The sequence below is a fragment of the Aquarana catesbeiana genome, linkage group LG01, assembly GCF_042186555.1.
Source record: "Aquarana catesbeiana isolate 2022-GZ linkage group LG01, ASM4218655v1, whole genome shotgun sequence".
Classification (NCBI taxonomy): Eukaryota; Metazoa; Chordata; class Amphibia; order Anura; family Ranidae; genus Aquarana; species Aquarana catesbeiana.
Genome location: NC_133324.1, coordinates 923,204,720 through 923,226,489, shown reverse-complemented (window position 1 = coordinate 923,226,489; position 21,770 = coordinate 923,204,720). Strand labels below are relative to the sequence as shown.

The 21,770-nt window shown below is 44.3% G+C and overlaps 1 protein-coding gene across 1 annotated transcript in view; it reads right to left on the bottom strand.

Moving 5' to 3' along the window:
* GFRA4 (GDNF family receptor alpha 4) overlaps positions 1-21,770 on the bottom strand; it is a 701,474-nt gene that overhangs the window by 180,135 nt on the left and 499,569 nt on the right. Inside the window, exon 2 of the mRNA XM_073611024.1 lies at positions 11,296-11,373. Within this exon, the coding sequence (XP_073467125.1) occupies positions 11,296-11,373 (78 nt within the window). The remainder of the gene's footprint in view (positions 1-11,295; positions 11,374-21,770) is intronic.

The following is a 21,770-nucleotide window of genomic DNA, read 5'->3' as shown; positions in this document are numbered from 1 at the left end:
CGTTTTTTAAAACGTCCATGTGCATGAGGACTAAAAATAGCTCCGATCTAGCCAAAAGACCTGCCGAGTGCAAGAAAAGCAAAGGTGAAATGTATGTAGTGCCAGTGGAACTCAGTGGGGTCCTAAACCCATAGGGGTTCAATACTCCTGACAGGGTAAATGCACTCTTGGTCTGACTAGGACAAAGCCAGGTGGACCCTGCTCTTTAGAGACCTTCTGAAGCTGATCCTCCAAGTGCTTTGTGAGGGCTTTCCTGAAGAGAGACCCCTGTTTGAGGAAAAAAAAGTGACCCAAGGGGTACATATCCTCTACCCGACATCAGGGCAGGCCCCAAAAACCTGCACCCTCCACCTCTGTGAATAAAAAAAAAGAAAAAAAAAAACACACATACAGTGTAAGTGCCTGTAATAGATACGCTAGGCAGACCTATAAAAATAGCTCCGGTCTAGCCAAAAGACCTGCCGAGTGCAAGAAAAGCAAAGGTGAAATGCATGTCGTGCCAGTGAAACTCAGTGGGGTCCCAAACCCATATTGTTTTTCTGGCACCTCTGGGAAGCCACCCTAGGGGGCACATCAATGGGAGCTTCTTGTCCGTTCCATCCTATGGCCAGACCAATGCAGCCCTATTCCTATCAGAAAGACATTAACATTTAGGGAGAGTTCTGCCTTCAACCGGAGACAAGCCTGGAAAACCCAGTCAGATTCAACCTGGGAGGAAAAGGATCCCTCCCACCATACATTAGATGAGCTACTGATCCAGTAAACACTACAACCAATGGTGCAACAATAGCCATAGAAGCCCACGCAACTGCTATGGAGACCAGATGTGGTAGCGGACCCTATGAGGGAGGCTGTTAAGGCAAATTACATACATAAAATTTGTGTGGATGTTAATGTAGCACTACCCCCACAGGGGACGCTAGTAACTGGTTCCCCTACTCCTGCACAGCCAGGCAACACGCATTCTCCGCTTGCATCCAAACATCCCTTCGCTTAGTTTTTATGTTTTATTAGGGGTAACAACTTGGATGGGGTGAAGGGATATTTGGGATGCCCAACTTGAATCAAGGAACAAAAACCAGGGACAACTTCCTCCCTATGTACAAGTCCTTAAACTGTCCTCCCTGCCAAACACTGACAGTCTCTAAAGAAAAAAAACAAACAAAAGCTCCTTAAGAACTAGGAACTCAGTCTCTTAGAAAGTAGCACAAAGTGTTGTAGGATGCTTACACTCCAACTCAACTGTAGACACTGGTCCCAGTTCTAATGACTGCAGTAACTACAAGCCCACTTGACTGCTTCTTCACCAGCCCACCCAGCTGCTACTGAAGATCTCCCAGGGCAAGGAAAAGGAAAGATTTAAGCTCAATGCTGTCTTCCAGAAAGGCTTACTATATGTGGCGGTCTTTCCCCTTGTAAGTCCCTGACTGTGCTGATGATGCAGGCTCCTTTCAAACCACACTTCTGTTAGGATCCCACCAAGCCAGCCCGAGCTCCAGCCTAAGGCAGAGCCCCTCCCGGCAGGGGTTTCCCTCTAGGGCCACCGATAGTCTCCTCAGCACTCCATCTTCCACCTGACTTCCCTGCCAGCATGACTCGTCCACATTTAAGGGCCACCTCAGCCATCATATCAGGCCCACTGCCTCAGATCTGCAGATCAACCCTCCTGGCCTCTGCCCACTAACTTCTAGAAGTTTCTCCTAATTTTCAGAATCAGGGGGAGGCACCTGCCTATATGAGTCATCCAGCCTGACCTGCAATAAACTCATGAGCCAGATTCAAGACTCATTTTACCATGAGCCAATACATTTGCCTGCACACATATCCAGTACTGTATAGTTTAGCGCCAATTTACACCAATTCTGCAGTGCTACTAAAGGCAGTATTAGAATGCTAGAAAATGGAGGCTAAAAGTTAATTTCCTGCACTAATACCCTCCTCTTACCTGATAACTTTTATCTTTAGCATTAGTCCCTAGTAGTGTACTGATTATGCTGACCACTCTACAACCACCTGTCCTGTTTTAGGCATGCTCTGTGGTAGTATTCTAACAGTTGAAACTGCCAGATGCTACAGAAAGAAGTAGGATGATGGCTATGATTAAGGCTAACAGTCGAAACGTGTAAGCCGCTGTCATTTTTGTACTCTGCCTGCAACAATAAGCACAGGGCATGTTTTGACAGCAGCATTTTCTTTTCTTTCAGCAGGTTGGCGGTCATCGGGTATATTGTGATATATTGAGGGACATTGTTGGGGGATTTTATTTATTTATTTATTTTTTATAAACATTTAGCTTTTTAATGCTAGGTTACAACTTTTATTTTAGTTATAAGTGGGGGTACTATGCACCTCATACTCGCATGGAGGGGTGGGATCTGGGTTCCCCCTCATTGTTAAAGGGGGCTCCCAGATAGGCCCCCCACCCGCAGACCCCTACAACCCTTGGGCCAGGGTTGTAGGGAAAAGGCCTTTGTCTTCATCAACATGGGGACAAGGTGCTTTACAGGGGAAGCCCCTGGCAAGGCGCTCTCCCCCACCATGTTCAGGGCACGTGGCTTGCTATAGTTAAGGAGGGCACCTGCCAACATCCTTAACAACCATTGACATTGACATCCTTAACAACCATTGAAACCTCATACTCACATGGAGGGGTGGAATCTGGGTTCCCCCTCATTGTTAAGGGGGATTCCAGATAGCCCCCCCCCCCCACCCACGGACCCCTACAACCCTGGCAAGGCACTCTCCCCCACCATGTTCAGGGCACGTGGCTTGCTATAGTTAAGGATGCCGGCAGGTGCCCTCCTGAACAACCATTGACAGTGGGAAGCTGTCATGTTTAATAGCAGACGTAATACTGCTATTACACATGATGTTTGGCTTGCAATGAAAAATCAAACCTTGAGATTATTCCTAATCTTAAGCATAGTAGGGGTTTATTGTCATTAGAGACTGCCAAGATTTTATTGCTTTCAATTAAGATCAGTGAGACACAACCATTGTGCAGGACTACTAGACAGGAAGCATAGAATTTTAGTATATGTAATGAGTAAATGTCTTTGCTTCGATGTACACATAAAATGACGATCTCTGCATTAAAACATATTCCCTCTTTATAAGTCACTAACACAAATTCATAAGATTGTTTGCAATGAGCTGACCACACTCACATATACAGTACATAGTTACAATCTATATTCTCCCTTTAAATATATTCCATCCTCTTGCTATAGCCACAACCCTGCAGCCTTTTTTTAAAGCAGCCAACAGACTCCTTTCCAGGCCAGTGCTAACGCAGTGATGTCTCAGATCTGCAACGCACTCTCCCCATCTCGTTATGAATCAGTGTTAACCTTTTTGTACTGTAAATTTATGCACATTGCCAGAACTGGAAGAAAATTAAAAAAATTCAGCTTTAATGTATTCGGTGGCAGACAGGTGTCCTCACACAACACATCCTACTTTATATACTCCACATTTCTCATACTTTATTTCATTTCTCTTGATTAACCCATTGGTAGGCTGTTTTTCTTAAAGTGGACCTTCAAAAGAAAAAAAAAAAACGCCCATTGCATTTTCCTTTCCCCCACCTCCTTCTACCATGGGGTAAAATAGCTGACTTTTTTGACCTCACTTTTTGATCCAGCTCACCCCCCTTGCTCCATTTTTACCTAGGGAAGAATGATGTGCTCTAGCTCCTGAATGCACTACGATCCCTATACACTATGCTGGAAATAATCGCTCGTTTGTGAGAGCTTCCATAATTATTTTAATCCATTAAATGTCCTATTGCTACACTTAGAAGGCTCTGCTTTTTGTCTTATTTTACAACTAATACTGTCCCTGACAGATGGGTGACCTGTCCCTACACTATCCACATGCGAAATGCGCACCAAGCCTGGGAGCCAGGCTCTTAAATAGATCCTGACTGACCCAAGATGGCCACCAGAGTCATATGGGGTGGCAGCATCCAATCGGATAGCTTCCCCAGTGACCCAGGAAATCATAGAGAAGCCATGTTCTTCTTGACTTCCTCTCCCTCTGCAATGCCGCTGCAGTTGAGCGCCACCTGCAGTGGAGAAAGTAGACTGCACCTGCCTACAAGCAATACTTCACTTGCTAGTGTCCATGTTTTTGTGGCATACATAGGTATTCACACTTAGACTCTTCATTGGGCTTATGTCTTGTTAGGCTTACTGTCAGTAGTGATATACCATACTGTGTGGTGCGTCTTCCTGCATTCTGTTTTTTTTTTTTTTTATTCCATATATGTGTTATACCTAATCTTACAAATGTTCTTTGGCTGAATAGACAAACACATGTCCACAGCCACACTCCAAAATTTTGTGGAAATCTTCCTAGAACAGTGGAGGATGGTTTAGCTGAAACTCCTTATTAATGCCTATTGTTTTGGCATGGAATGTCCCACACCAAGGGTGTCAAACTCAATTTCATCGTGGGCCACATCAGCATTATGATTGTCCTCAAAAGGGCCGGTTGTATCTGTAATATTAGAATCCCGTGCATCCCCTCCCCTTACATTAAATGTCAAGAGCCACCCCACCATCAGAAGTTGAGTCTCCTACTCTCCCTAACATCACAGTGCACCCCCTTTCCTTATGCTGCTGCTGGGAAAAAGCTGGATGCATTGTTTGAAAGCAGAAAGTAGGGTCTGGAGGAGGAGCAGAGGAGGGCTGGAGCTCTCCTGCAGCTGCACGAGAGGTGCGAGGGCCACATGAAATGGCCTGGAGGGCCAGATTCAGCCCGCGGGCCTTGTGTTTGACACCTGTGTCCTACAGGCTCATATAGGTGTGAGGTCAAGCATCCACAAACCTTTGAGCAAACAGTGTATCTTTAGAACATTCCCAGGACTTGGCTGATCCTTAGTTACAGTATTGACTGTAATGAATCCACATTTCTCCTGTCACCTCGTAGACCTTTGCTTCTGAGATCAGCTTCCATTGCCCCCCACCAATATTTTCCAATGGTTGTCTCATTCACTACCATCTGCATCTAGCTGTGGGAAGGTTTGATGTACGTGACTCTCTCTCGGTTTTTGTAAACCAAACCTACCAGAGCTGTAGCCTCCTAGATCGTGCATGTTAATATTGCTTTATTTGATGTGATTTCTCATATGCCGAGCTCTGAGATCCTTCAAGGGTGAAAATATTTTAAACAGAGTAGAGTTTTAACTTTTTTGACCAGTGGTCCTCAAACTGTGGTCTGGGGGCCAAATGCAGCCTTTTGCTTGCCTTTATCTGGCCCTTGGGACACTTTTCCTGCAACTGACAACAATAATGGGGCACCATTCCTCCCACTGACACCATCAATGGGGCATTATTCCTCCCACTCATACAAACAATGAGGCACTATTCTTCCCACTAAAACCAATGATGGGGCATTTTCTACTCCCACTGGTCACAGTCGGACCCTCCTAAAGCCTGAAGGACAGTGAACTGGCCCTTTGTTTAGAAAGTTTGGAGACCTCTGTTCTAGACACTGAACTCTCAAACATTATGAAAGGAAGGGCAAAGAAATTAAAGGACTGTATTTGCAAACACGGTTTATTTGAATAATAGTGAAGGAACTAATTTGTGACAAAGGTACGTATTCAACAGGTTCGTATAGGTATGTTGGTCATTTGTCCACAAACATTTCGCCATATAGAGTGGGTTTGCTAAACACTTCCTGGGCTGGATTATTGACAGTGGATCGTAATATGCTGTAGGATTTTTAACCACTTGCCGCTCGCCCACAGTACATTTACGGCGGGTGGGTGGCACAGCGACCTACCTGTACGCTGCAATGTACTTCCTGTTTTTTGGGCGCACTCCCTGCTGACCTGTGCTGTGATTGGACACATTACGAGTTTATCAGCAGGTTACAGCCAATGATTATGGCTGTATATCTGCTGATCAGCTGTCGCCAATCACAGCACAGACCTCTGTGTTTGTATACACAGGCTCTGGGTAGATTTCTCTTATCTTGATGGGTCCCAAACCTCGTTCTTCACCTCCGGCAGCTTCCAGTATACTGTGGACTAGGGACTCAGGAGGGGCGTCTGTGCCCAGAAGGCACTGGCTTCAGTACACTTACTTGCCTGTGAACTGAAGCCGGTGACTGCCTGGCACAGACGCCCCCCTCTATTCCACTGTATAGCGTAAGTAAAGAGAGAGTTTTGGGGCAGCGCAGCTGCATGTACTCCACCAGACCAGCCACAGAGCTGCCAGCTAAAGGTACAGAGTGAGGGTCCGGGAATTGCTGCTGCCCATCAGATCAACATCACAGATCAAAGAAAGCAAACAAATGCTAATGCTATGTATGCTATTTGCGGGCAGCGTGGGCTCAAGGGGCAGCTGCTTTGGGCTTTACAACAACGATTGGGCTTGGGGCAGCTTCCCCTTTTGCCCCACGTTAAAGAGGGCCCTGCTCTTTACAAAGTGTAGATTTACCTAATTTACTAAGCTCTGGAGCAACTGCACATTGCAAAGTGCCCAGTCTATTTGCCTTCAGTAAAGCAACCACCATAAGTTGCTGAACAATGCAAATACTAGTATAGTGTCTGTACGGATCAGTATCTTGATCACGATCAGAACTGTACTAGTGTCTCTAATACAGGGCCATCTTTAATATGGACTGGACCCTGGGCAAACATTTTCTTGGGACCTCCCAAATCCACTTATCAACTATTTGTGGGCCCAAGGGACAGCTGCTTTGGGCCCCACAACAATGACTGGGCCCGGGGCAGCTGCCCCTTTTGCCCTGCGTTAAAGACGACCCTGCTCTAATATAAAAGTTAGATTGATCAGCCCTTAACCACTGCCAGCACTTGTGGCATGTAGCAGAGTATATTGTGGCCTAAATTTATGAAGAAATTTGATTTTATTGGATATGTTTTATAACAGAAAGTATAAAATATAGTTTTCTTTTTTTTAAATTATCTGTCTTTTTTCATTTATACAATAAAAAATAAAAAAAACCCAGCAGTGATCAAATACCACCAAAAGAAAGCTCTATTTGTGTGAAAAAATTATATAAATTTACTTTGGGTACAGTGTTGCATGACCACGCAATTACCAGTTAAAATAGTGGAAAATGGATTTGCCGGCCCCGGCTCGCCTCCGTAAAATATGCAGTACGAGAAGAAATGGATGTACACCACAGCTGGTCCTGAGTCTTTTGATTAAATATCTCCAAATGTGACACAAACAGGACACTGACAGGCTGCTAATGGTTGACGCGTTTCACACAAATGCTGTGCCTAATCATAACTCTTGTTTGTGTCACGTTTGGAGATACAGTAAAACCTTGGTTTGAGAGTAACGTGGTTTGAGAACGTTTTGCAAGACAAGCTAAATTTTAAAATACATTTTGACTTGATATACAAGTAACCTCATGTCACAACTGAGTATAAAAGAAAAGAAAGTGTATCATAATGGTTACATTTAATAGTTACATTTAATGAAGGTACAACATTTAGCAACTCACATGGTTGATGATTAAAAGAGGCACATCTAAATATGCAGGCATCCGGGGTAAAGCTGTCCACATAGAACGTCCTCCACACCGCCATCGATGTCATCCTTCCATGCTGCGCTCCACAAGCGGTTCAAGCCTCGCTTTCAGGGTAATCTTCCCAGTCATAATTGCAGACTGACAGCGGTGAGAGCTGGCGGTGCGGAGGACAGTTTATGTGGACCTCTTTACCCCGGATGCCTTCATTCTCAGATGTGTCTGTTTTAATCTACAACCACGTGCATTGCTAAATGCTGTACCATCATTAAATGTAATCATATTGCTACACTTATGCCGCGTACACACGATCAGATTTTCCAACAACAAATGTTGGATGTGAGCTTGTTGGCGGAAAGTCCGACCATGTGTATGCTCCATCGGACATTTGTTGTCAAACTTTCCGCCAACAAATGTTGGCTAGCATGTTCTCAAATTTTTCGCCAACAAATGTGTGTTGTTGGACTTTCCGATCGTGTCCACACAAGTCTGTCGGACAAAAGTACAAACACGCATGCTCGGAATCAATGCTCACCAAACACAACATTAGCAGAAGGAGCCCAAAGGGTGGCGCATGACTACTGAACTTCCTTTTGATCGGCTCGACATACACCTTGTACGTCACTACGTTCATAATTGTTGGCCAACATTTGTGTGACCGTGTGTATGCAAGACAAGTTGGAGCCGACAACCTTCGAACAAAATTCCACAGTTTTGTTGTTGGAAAGTCCGATCGTGTGTATGGGGCATTAGAGGCGCCTCTCTTATCTTTTATACTCTGTAGCTCCTGCTGGTTTTTGCTTCTAATCCCCTTGTGGAGGCTTCCATTTGTGGATGGACATTTTATGGTTACACAACCTGGTCACCTTGCTATAATCTTTTTATATGGACTATAAACTGAAGGACCTATAAATAAATGGTTGTGGAACGAATCATCTGAGCTTCCATTATTTCTTATGGGGAAATTCGCTTTGATATACAAGTGCTTTGGATTACAAGCATGTTTACGGGAAACGAATTATGCTCGCAATCCAAGGTTTTACTGTAGTTAATTAAAGGACCAGCCGTGGTGTGCAGCTATTTCTTCTTGTACTACCAGTAAAAGTTGTACAGTGCTGAATAAAAATGCTACGGTGATGAAGGGGGTAAAACCTTCCAACGGTCAAGTGGTTAAAGAGGGAGGAGCAGCAAAAATAAATGTGGCAAAATAAGGAAAACATTTAGACAGTAAAACCTTGGTTTGAGAGTAATTTGGTTTGAGAGCGTTTTGCAAGACAAGCAAAATTTTTTTATAAAATGTGACTTGATATACCAGCGATGTCTTGATGTACAAGTAGCGTCATGTCACAACTGAGTATAACAGAGAAGAGAGGCGTCTCTAATGCCGCGTACACGCAGTCGGACTTTTCAGCTACAAAAGTCCGACAGCCCGTCCGACAGACTTTCGACAGACTTTCGGCGGACTTTCAACAGACTTTCTAACGACTGGACTTGCCTACACACGATCTCACACCAAAGTCCGACGGATTCGTACGTGATGATGTACACCGGACTAAAATAAGGAAGTTGATAGCCAGTAGCCAATAGCTGCCCTAGCGTGGGTTTATGTCTGTCGGACTAGCATACAGACGAGCGGATTTCTGGGTCCGGCGGAGTTACGACGTAAAGATTTGAAGCATGTTCCAAATCTAAAGTCCGTCAGATTTGCGACTGGAAAAGTCTGCTGAAGGTCCGGTGAAGCCCACACACGATCGGATTGTCCGCCGGATTTGGTCCGTCGGCGTCCGTCGGACAAGTCTGGTCGAAAAGTTCGACCGTGTGTACGCAGCATAAGTGTAGCAATATGGTTACATTTAATGAAGGTACAACATTTAGAAACCTATTGCTACACTTAGGGTCGGTTTACACTACAACGACTTGGGATCCGACTTGTCAGCCCTCAAGTCGCCCCAAGTCGCTTGACTTTGGGGAATGCATTATAGTCATTGAGAGCGTCTTAATGTACACTACTGAAGTCGCTCCGACTTCAAAAAAGGTTCTGTACTACTTCAATCCGACTTCTAGGCGACCTGTACCCATAGATTTCAATGGAAGTCACCTACAAGTCGGATCTCCATCTATACTGAAGCAACTTTACGGGAAAAGAAATTAGTTTACCCAGGCAAACCCCTCCCTCTCAGAGAGCTTCTGATTATCCTGTCCTGGAGGCGACTTGAAGTTGCGTTGTAAGTTGCTTAAAGTCGCGCTGAAGTCGCGTTGAAGCCACGTTAAAGTCGCCTTGCAAAGTCGCGCTGAAGTCGTGTTGAAGCCGCGTTGAAGTTGCCTTGCAAAGTTGCGCTGAAGTCCTGTTGCCCCTGTGTGAATCGGCACTTAGAGGCGCCTCTCTTCTCTTTTATACTCTGTAGCTCCTGCTGGATTTTGCTTCTAATCCCCTTTGTGGAGGCTTCCATTAGTGGAAGGACATTTTATGGTTATACAACCTGGTCACATTGCTATATTCTTTTTATAAGGACTATAAACTGAAGGACTTATGAATAAATGGTTGTGGAATGAATCATCTGAGTTTCCATTACTTCTAATGGGGAAATTTGCTTTGATATCCAAGTGCTTTGGATTACAAGCATGTTTCTGGAACAAATTATGCTCGCAACCCAAGGTTTTATGCCCCGTACACACGGTCGGACTTTGTTTGGACATTCCGACAACAAAATCCTAGGATTTTTTCCGACGGATGTTGGCTCAAACTTGTCTTGCATACACACGGTCACACAAAGTTGTCGGAAAATCCGATCATTCTGAATGCGGTGACGTAAAACATGTACGTCGGGACTATAAACGGGGCAGTAGCCAATAGCTTTCATCTCTTTATTTATTCTGAGCATGCGTGGCACTTTGTCCGTCCGATTTGTGTACACACGATCGGAATTTCCGACAACGGATTTTGTTGTCGGAAAATTTTATATCCTGCTTTCAAACTTTGTGTGTCGGAAAATCCGATGGAAAATGTGTGATGGAGCCTACACACGGTCGGAATTTCCGACAACAAGGTCCTATCACACATTTTCCATCGGAAAATCCGACCGTGTGTACGGGGCATTACTGTATTGGTGAAAAAAATTCAGAATTTACTGCTAAAATCTTCCCCAAACCAGAGTCAGACTTTAAAGAACGCCAACTGCTCCCAAATGAATTGAAGGTTTTTCCGGCTTGAATGTGCTTTTAATTTCACGTATTCATCGAGACTGCCGTCCGCACTTTATCTTAAGAAGGCGACTCCTTATCTAGAAGTTGCAGGTTGCCTTGCGAAATAAGTAACTAGCCTGTTTACCTAGCTGGGGACAATAGCGCGGCCCTTTTTATAAATGTCACCCGAGACATGGGAGCTATACTGTGCCGGTGGTGACATCTAGATGGAGAGGAGAGAGACTGGAGTGCGGGAAATGATAAACATATATATTGGCATGCTCCTAAGCTTCCATGCCTGACACGTTTCACAGATTACACTCTAATGCACTGCCGAGATAATAGGACCGCTGAAACAAGTCGTTAGAATTTCCATTCACATTGTCACCGCGTTCTTACTTGCAAATTCTTTACCAAGGTTCGAAACACACAATGATCTCCTCGCGTCTGTGGCCACAGAAAAGCATACCTGCCTTCCCAGACACAAGGCATCGATTTCCCTATTCACTGGAAATAATCGCATTTTTTTTTTCTTACAGCATAAAGCAATGCTTTACAGCTTAAAGACACAATTAGTAAAATGAATGTAGGGAAAAAAAAAACCTTTTGTCTTTTGTCTGTTGTTCGCGGAGATTTCTGACGTCGTTTTCCTCCTGTTGCTTCGCTGGCTGCTGCTTGAAGCTGCAATAATAAAAAGAAGACGTAAATATGTTATTGATAAAATTAATCTGTATTCATGTAATTAAAACATTAGAAAAAAAAAATAAAAATAAAACCTTCACATTCTTTTGTCCACCCCACTCACTTAAACTAAGAAATTCTGAAATTCAAAGACTATATGGCCAACAGTATGTTGTAGCCATCTTTCCAAATTATTGAGTCAAGGGGTTTCCAACGGAGGGTACTGTTAATACTACAGCATACAAAGACATTTTATGTTTAATCTCTTTCGTATTCAATTTAATACATTTTTGAAGTAACAAAAGTCAATAATAGAAATTAAAATTACAAAAGGTTGCCTGTGGTTCCAAACTCACAATTATCTGTGCATGTATTTCCGATTCAAGATTAGAAACATTAAAATATATCCTATGGTCCAAGGATATGGATAATGTACATACCACTTGCTGACCGCTCTATAGCAGTTTTACTGCGGCAGCTGTGTGCAGGATCATGTATATATATATATATCCCATCCACGCCTGACATTTGTTGCTTAAAAGTTAAAATCCGTATATTTTTTTGCTAGAAAATTGACTGTATTTATCGGCGTATAACACGCACTTTTTCCCCCTTAAATCATTGTGATAAAATCTGTGCGATCTCCCCTGACAGAATGGAGATTTGCCTTGTGTATGGCAAATCTCCGTTCTGTCTCTGCGGGGAACAATCGCGGGTGGCCGGTGGACATCGAGTCCGCCGGACCCGCTGATTGGCTCCCCCGCTAGCCAATGGCCGGCAGACATCCAGTTCGCCAGACCCGCTGATTGGCTCTCCCGCTGGCCAATGGGTGCGAGGGCTCGCCTCCACAGAATCTCGAGAAGGAAGTGTCACCAGCACACCAGGATCTCCAAAATTGGATCCAATTGGACCCCTTCATCAGGCATGTGACCTAACGAAGGGGTCCTGCGTGGCTCCGAAACGTCGCTTCTATTTATTTTTTTTGTTACTATGTGATTAAAGTTTTGGACCCAATTTTGGAGATCCTTTTGTGCTGGTGACACTTCCTTCTCATGATTGCAGTCGGTTCCAGCCGTTGGTCATTTCAGCACCCAATCTAAGATACAGCCGTTGGTGCAGGAACGTGTGCATTGGGAGTATTGCATTGGATCCACAGAATCTCGTGCACGAACCCGACATACACCTAAGGCGATTCGCGCAGCCGAGCCAACCTGCCGTGGTATAACTGCGGCGGCTGGTCGGCAAGAGGTTAAGGCCCTGGCTCCCAGGCTTGGTACACATGTGGGTAGTGTAGGGTCAGGTCACCCATCTGACAGGGACAGTGATTAAGTAGGGAAAGGATTGGGACACGCCATCCTTCTGGAGACCTCCCCGATTGGACTCGGACAGGCTAGGCCGCATTCTGCCCCTCAAGACAGACGCTGCCGGCACTTCTTAGACCTACTCTGCTACACATTGCTGATATTGCCATAAGTGTTCCTGTCGGGTTTGTTGTATTACTGGATTCTGCATTAATACAAGTTCTGTTCTCTACAATTGGACTCAGTGTGTTTACTGCCGCTGCACCACTCTGCACCTCCCCACAAGCATTACATTAGAGCCATTCTTTTTAGTAGGGGTTCCATGAGATGTGTTGTATCATATACTAAATTGGGAAACACATGTGGATTTGTCAAAGATAAATTTAGATACCACACGTGTCCTAGAAGGAAAAGAGTTAACCACTTAAGGACCGAGCCTCTTTCTGAGATTTGTTGTTTACAAGTTAAAAACAGGTTTTTTTGCTAGAAAATTACTTAGAACCCCCAAACATTATACATTTTTTTTCTAACACCCTAGAGAATAAAATGGCAATACTTTCTGTCACACCGTATTTGCTCAGCGGTCTTACAAGTGCACTTTTTTGGAAAAAATACACCTTTTTTAAATTAAAAAATAAGACAACAGTAAAGTTAGCCCAATTTTTTTATATTGTGAAAGATAATGTTACGCAGAGTAAACTGATACCTAACATGTCACGCTTCAAAATTGCGCCCGCTCGTGGAATGGCGACAAACTTTTACCCTTAAAAATCTCCATAGGCGACGTTTAAGAAATTCTACAGGTTGCATGTTTTGAGTTACAGAGGAGGTTTAGGGCTAGAATCATTGCTCTCGCTCTACCGATTGCGGCGATACCTCGCGTGTGTGGTTTGAACACTGTTTTCATATGCGGGCACTACACACGTATGCGTTCGCTTCCGCACGCGAGCTCGGCGGGACGGGGCACATTTAAAAAAAAAATTATTTTATTTTCATATTTATTTTACCTTTTATTTTTTATTTTTACACTGTTCATTAAAAAAAAAAAAAAAAAGTGTCACTTTTATTCCTATTACAAGGGATGTAAACATCCCTTGTAATAGAAAAAAAGCATGACAGGACCTCTTAAATATGAGATCTGGGATCAAAAAGACCTCAGATCTCATACTTACACTAAAATACAATAAAAAATTTTGTCATTTGAAAAAAAAAAAAAAGGACCTTTAAGAGCTATGGACAGCAGTGACGTTTTGACGTCGCTTCCGCCCTGCAATGGTATGGAGACGGGTGGGGGCCATCTTCCCCTCACTCGTCTCCATACCAAGCCAGCAGAAGGACCCGATCGCTTCCACCAATGCCGACGGCTCCGGTAAGTAGCGGAGGGCACCGGAGTGCGACGGGGGGGGGGTTCCTCTCCCGCCGCCGATAAAAGTGATCTTGCGGCGAATCCGCCGCAGAGACCACTATTATCGGAAACCGGACCACCGGCCAAAGAAGAGGATACCGGGGTTATGGCAGCAGCTAGCTCTTCAAAGTTAGGACGTATATTGGCGTGCGGCGGTCCGGAAGTGGTTAAGGTGCACCGAAGTACTGTATAGCATAATGCTAGAGAAACTGACAAAAGACCAGCGTTCAGCACTCTCTGTCTTTATTGTCCTAAGCAGTGATATTTATTCCCATAATCATTAATAATATATTTTTGGCGTATTTTAGGCATCTTAGGGTGCTAACAACTCATTAATTATGCTATCAGATAGATTGTAAAATCTGGAGTAGATAGACATGTGTTATCACTCAAAACCAAATCTATCTTTTGGGTCACAATGACCCTTTTCTGCAGGATGTAGCTTGAGTGAAATCGCAGATATTCAAAATACGGAAAGAAGGAAAGAGGAAAGAGAAAACAACCTTTAGACTAAAGTGAATTAAGACTAGTATCCATGTTGTATCTTATTTAAAGCAGTAATCTAAAGCAGTGGTCTCCAAACTGCATCCCGTGGGCCGGATTTGCTTGCCCTTTATCTGGCCCTTGGGGAACTATTCCACCAACTGGCACCAATGATGGGGCACCTTTCCCCCAACTGACACCATCAACGGGGCACTATTCTTCTCATTGATATCAACAATGAGGCACTATATTCCTATTATTAAAACCACTGATGTGCCAGGACATTTTCTACTCCCTCTGGCCACAGTCTGGCCCCCCTAAAGCCTGAAGGACAGTAAATTGGCACTTTGCTTGAAAAGTTTGGAGTTCAGGTATTTTGAATGAGGAGTTCTTCCAATGCTATAGCACACAAAGACATTTTAGACAATAGTGTCCTTGAGGCAATAGTTTGGGGAAGTCCCTTTTCTCTTCTAGCATGACTGTGGCCCTGTGCGCAAAGCCCGCTCTATAAAGATATGGTTTGATGAGTTTGGTGTGGAGAAACTTGAGTGGCTTACACACTCTGACCTCAGACAAACTAAACATCTTTGGGTTGGTTTGGAACAACAATGGTGAGCTAGTGTCAGGGCTGGGCTCAGCCCTTCCTTCTCTGAGCTGGCCGCTCAGCTGTTGGCTAATTGCCAGCTCATATCTCTCCACAGTTACTCAGCTGTTGATGATATCCTGCTCGTCAGTCCTGCCTAATTAAGCCGTTCAGCCCAGAGGATCTCTGCCTTCGCTTTGGTCAACATAACAGAGCCTATCTCCTGCGTCCCTGTTTAAAGACTTGCTTTGCTGACATCCCTTCTGGCTCCAGATCCTGCTTGCTGTTGCACTACATTGATCCCTGACCTTTGGCTTGGCTGACTATCCGTTCCGGTTACTGAACTTTGGCTATGTTTTGCCTACGTTTGTTCTTTTTACTTTTATTATTAAACAAGTGTGATTTAACTGTACTTCTGTCTCGGTCTGATTTCTGACAGTTAGGTCTTCTCATCCAACATCAGTACCTGACCTGACAAACGCTTTTTGTGTAAATGGACACAAATTCTTATAGAAACATTCCAAAATAATGTGGAAAGGCTTCCCAGAAGAGTGGAGGCTGTTATATCTGCAAAGGGGGGGACAAGGTTTGGCAACTCCATGGTTGGGATCTCCAACAAGTTCAATTACTGTAGCTGCATGTATTCTGGGCATCTGTCACTGTCACTCTTTGCTGAAGGAGAATATCGGAATTGAAATGAAATGTTGAACAACTGATTCCACTCACTAGTAATGAAGTAAACAATACCTATTTGTATGGTAGGTGACCAACTGCTAAGGGAGCCTGGCTAATGAAATTACGGTATCTTTTTTATTTGCATAACCACTTGCTGACCATATAACTTACATATACGGCGGCAAGGTGTCTCTGCTGTGCCAGATCATGCACCTAGTATGTGATCCGACAACCACCATGTAAGGGGCGCACGTGCGTGCCGCCGGCAGCCTGCTCCCGCTGTGATTATACACAGCGGGAGCTGATCTGCGGGTACCGCGGACTCGATGTCCATCGGCACCTGCCAATCATCCAGCACAGAGGCAGAAGGGCAGTCTGCCTACTGTATGTAAACAAGGCAAATCGCCGTTCTGACAGGAGGGAAGGCATGGATCCTGTGTCTCTGCAAAGCATGGACAAGGATCCATGTATTTCCCTAGTAAAAGCACCTCCCACACAGTACACTCAAACACAGGCTAGGAACACAGTTAACCCTTTGATCACCCCTGATGTTTAACCCCTTCCCATCCAATGTCATTAGTACAGTGACAGTATATATTTTTAGCATTGATCACTGTATTAGGGTCACTGTCTGTTGCAATATCGCAGTCCCACTATAAGTCGCTGATTGCCCCCATTAATAGCAAAAAAAAAAAAAAAAAATCCCATAGTTTGTAGATGCTATAACTTTTGCGCAAACCAATCAATATTAGCTTATTTGGATTTTATTTACCAAAAATATGTAAAAGACTACATATTGGCCTGAATTGATGAAGAAATTAGATTTTTTCTATTTATTTATTGGATATGTTTTATAGCAGAAAATATTTTTTTTTTTCAACATTGTCGGTCTTTTGTTGTTTATAGCGCAAAAAAGTATGGCAGAAGTGATCAAATACCACCAAAAGTAAGCTCTATTTGTGGGAAAAAGGACATACATTTTATTTTTGTACAGCGTTGCACGACCGCGCAATTGTCAATTAAAGTAACGCAGTGCCCTATCGCAAAAAATGCCCTGGTCGGGAAGAGGGTAAATCTTCTGGATGTCAAGTGGTTAAAAGGTATTTAGCTATTATTTAATAAGAGAGAAGAGCCAGCAACTGCAAAGTCCTTGAAGCAAAAATTTATTTGCTACATTTGAGCATTAAAAAGCAAACAACTGACGAGTTTCAGCGTAATCCTTAGTCATATAGCTATTTTATTTGGCAAACATATTGAATCAGAAGTATGAACTTTTTCTAGCACTTGTAGGTTCTATGAAGGTGTTAAGAAGTTCTCTCATTTTTTGGGATGCCTGCTTTCTGTGGAACAAGGTGAGCCCCCATTAAGCTTGTATGCTGTATAGGTAAATCATGGTGCCTATGAGCAGTGTGGAGGAAGGCAGAGACCATGCCATAACCAGAGTCTTCAAATCAGGCCGGTCAAGGTGCAGCCCCATTGACTTCAATGGATCATGTTCAGTGGAAGTACTGCCCACTGAATGCCCACTGAGGTGTTTTCCCACCTCTGTCTTTGGAGCTTAACCACTTCAGCCCTGGAAGATTTGGCTGCTCAGTGACCAGGCCATTTTTTTGCGATTCGCACTACGTCAATTTAACTGACAATTGTGCGGTCGTGCAACGTTGCACCCAAACAAAATTGACGTCCTTTTTTTCCCACAAATAGAGCTTTCTTTTGGTGGTATTTGATCGCCTCTGCGGTTTTTATTTTTTGCGCTATAAACAAAAAAAGAGCGACAATTTTGAAAAAAAAAACACAATATTTTGTACTTTTTGCTATAATAAATATCTCCATTTTTTTTCTAAAAAAGCACGTTTGTTCTCAGTTTAGGCCGATATGTATTCTTCTACATATTTTTGGTAAAAAAATCGCAATAAGCGTATATTTATTGGTTTGCGCAAAAGTTATAGCGTCTACAAAAATTTATAGCATTTTTATTATTTTTTTTTTATTAGTAATGGCGGCGATTTGCGATTTTTATCGGGACTGTGACATTATGGCGGACACATCAGACACTTTTGACACATTTTTGGGACCATTGGCATTTATACAGCGATCAGTGCTATAAAAATGCACTGATTCCTGTAAAAATTACACTGGCAGGGAAGGGATTAACACTAGGGGGCGATCAAGGGGTTAACTGTGTTCCCTTGTGAGTGTTTCTAACTGTAGGGGGAGGGGACTGACCTAGAGGAAATGACAGATCGTGGTTCCTAGCTATTAGGAACTCATGATCTGTCTCTCCTCTCAGAACAGAACAGGGATTTGTGTGTTTACACACACACGTCCCTGTTCTGCCTCTCATGCCCGCGATTGCTCGTGGCTGGCGGTAATTGCGGCCGTCGGCCACGAGCATCGACACCCCCGCAGTGCAGCGGGCGCACGCGCGCCTTCTATCCCGCTTAAAGGAGCCGACGTATAGCTACGACTGCTCGCGGGATCGTGCCGACCTGCCGCAGTGTAATGACGGCGGCTGGTCGGCAAGCGGTTAAAGTGGAACTAAACCCTCCTATCCTTTTCAACCAAGGAAGCTGCCATCTTAGCCTCTATCTGATTTACAGCTGCCATGATGCTGCACATGTGATCAGTTATGACACCAGCCATTTGATGGTTTTGAGAGCACAAGCAAATGTGACAGCATTTCCGGCATGATGGGAATATAACCGTTTTTTTTTTTTTAAACCGTTAAATTAATGGGTTTATTTACACTTAAAGTGGAACTTCAGTCATTTTTTCATCTTTCAATCTATTAAATCTTCTGCTCTTGTTGTTTTAAATTTGGATAGTAAAACATTTTTTTTCTGCCAGTAAATCCCTTATACAGCCCACTTCCTGTTCTTGTCTGGTAAAAAGCCTAGGCTTATGACATCATGCACAGCTCTCTCTCTCACTCTCGTGAGAGTTTTCCAGGAAGGGAGATGGGGGGGGGGGAGTCATAAGAGGGCCAATGAAAGCTGCAGAGCTGGAGGTGTGCCTCTGTGTGTCTGTGAAAATACAGGAAGTGAACAGGCAGCAGCTTCAGCTGCCCGAAATTAAAATGGCTGCAGCCACACTCAGTGGAGGGAAATTTCTGCAGCATATTTGGCAAGTACAGAATCACAGTATATATAAAATAATATGCAAAGTGGTTGGAGGGAAGCTTCAGAATGGCAAAGATGTTTTTATTCCAAATTATGTGAGCAGACTGCAGTTCCTCTTTAAAGGGGGTGGTAATGCGACACAGCTGCCTGTTTTTTTCTTTTTACCACCCCCCCCCCCCCTTCCCAACCGCAAGTGTATCCGAGTCCTTACAGTGTAATTTTCAAAGTAAACAAATGAAAATGTCTGTTGCTAAAGAGAAAAAAATCAGCAGATAATCAGAACAGTTAGTTTATAGCAAAAACAAAGTGTTGTTTGGATCACAGCGTGGCAATCAGGTGATTGATAGAGTTAAACATGCAGTTAAGAGCCCTCAAAAAAGAATGAAAGTAACTGTAATCTCTATATTTTCCTTGTTATGCACTGCAGGGTCATATACAACGACACAGTGTGTTATATGCACAATGCAGAAGCTGAGAGCTTGTATCACTCAGCACGGTACAAAGGAGCATTCGGGAACACAAGACAATGAAGGATTCGGATTTTTGAAAATTAATTAAAATTTGAATGGAGATGATAAGAGTTGCATACAGCAGAGAGTGATGGGCTGTTTCTATCCACATCCATAGAAGAAGACATTGCTACTAGACTTATCTACCTTACCAAGCGTTCAGTGTCCGCCATCCCTCTCTGCCAATCCCTCCACTAAAATCTGATTTCCCAATGTAAACATTTCAGAATATGAACCACAACGTATAAGCCATACACAACTCTGCCCTCAGCTGCATAACCAACATCATCCCAAAATATCAACCAAAACATCTTCTCTGTTCCTCCCAAGACTTCCTGCTATCTAACTCCTATGCTTGCCTCCGGGACTTCTCCAGAGCCTGTCCCATCCTCTGGAACTCCTATCTCCTGCTCTGTCCTACTCTGTCTGGTTTTAGAGAACTCATCTCTTCAGGGAACCTTACCCATCCCACCTCCACCTAAAAATTGTATTTCTACTTTCTCCATAAGCCCATCCCTCACAGTTATTGCCTTATGCATCACTTTGCTCCTCCCTTTTAGATTGTAAGCTCTCACAAGCAGGGTCCTTCTAATCCTCATGTATTAAACTGTATTGTAACTGTATGTCTCCCTTTACTCTGTAGAGCGCTGCGAAAACTGTTGGCTCTAGCACCCTGATGTTTAGGCAGGGTTGCTCCTAAATTTACCTGCCAGGTATAGTTGCCTCCCTACTGGATCCCTGGCTTGACACTCCAGGTACCCCTCAAGCGTCACCCCACTGGCTGGGTCCCTGGTTTGGCACCTGCTGAAGTTTCCAGATTCTTCACCTTCCCCGGTTGGTGAGAATACTGCTCCGGTACTTGCTTCAGCTATTCACTGTGGTCCCTGGTAACAAGGTGGATGGTCCCTTAGTGACGACAGCTTCCCCTCTACCTCCGACCACGACAGGTTCTCTGGCCAGCAGAACCGTCACGCCTTGGCCAATTGCTAGGGATGAACTGATGTCACCCTAAGTCTGGAATTGCTGCACTTCTCTCTTCTGTCCCTGGGTGGCCGGGTACCTGGTGACATTAGATAAGATAAGGGCGATGCAAGAACAGATTAGGAGTATATGGGGTGTCTCAGCCAATGGGCAGGGGTTTTCTTGGCCTCTTAGACTGCTGGGAGAACCTATTTATTTGGGTGGGGTCAGGTGATCACGGTTCTGTGCCACCTGGACGGCTGTCTGGGTGGACATGTGTTGTGCTGCCCCGGGCTGCTAGGCCAGAGTTTGGGCCTATCCCGGGGACATCTGGCTGCTAGGCTGTCTGAGGGCCTATCCAGAAGCAAGAGAACAGCGTAGGGATGCGATTGGGGCTTGCAGTCCAACCAGAAGTGACAGTTCTGCCGGCCAGAGAACCTGTCATGGTTGGAGGTAGAGAGGGGAAGCTGTCGCCACTAAGTGACCATCCACCTTGTTACCAGGGACCACAGTGAGTAGCTGAAGCAAGTACCGGAGCAGTATTCTCACCAGACGGGGACGGTGACTTCAGTAGGTGCCAAACCAGAGACCCAGCCAGTGGGGTGACGTTTGAGGAGTATCTGGAGTGCCAAGCCAGGGACCCAGTAGGGAAACGGGGTGACGCTTGAGGAAGATACTAAAGTAAGAAGATTAGAAGAGCTCACGGGATACAGTGGCAGTGAATCAGCAAGTCTAGTGAGAGAAACTGGGAGCTCAGTGGGCTAAGGATCTACAAGAAGTGATTGTATAAAAGTAAAGGAGTTTGTTACAACTTGTGTTAGAAACTATTCTAAGACTGTTGCCATAGGAGACAGCGCTCCTACACATGCACATGTGGTGTCTTGCTGGATGCCTTTCCCTGCATGGCTGTCTACCTGTAGAAGTCTCGGAGTATGCCAATTGACGTTTTAACTGCCTTGGCCCTAAACCCTCTCTCCCACAGTTCTGTTCAAGAGAAAATAAATCTCTTTGCATTCAAGATGTGTCTGGTGCCCATGAATCTACCTCACATTACACCCACTATGCTTTGCAACCCACTCTATACAGAAGGATGTCAGCTGTTCTTGGCTCTGGAGGTTCTCATTAGACTAAAGGAGGCCTGGGACCTTGCTTCACCTGTATAATAATAATAGAAAATAAAGACTTGGGGATAGGGGGTTGATGGGTTAAACACCAATTGTCCCAACACTGATATTTAAAGTGGTTGTAAAGGCTCTGGGTGCAGCAGCCACCCCAACCCCCTAATACTTACCTATCTCGATCCAGTGAAGTGCACGAGAGCAGAGGCTCTCCTAGTTTGTTCCTCCTCATTGGCTGAGACAG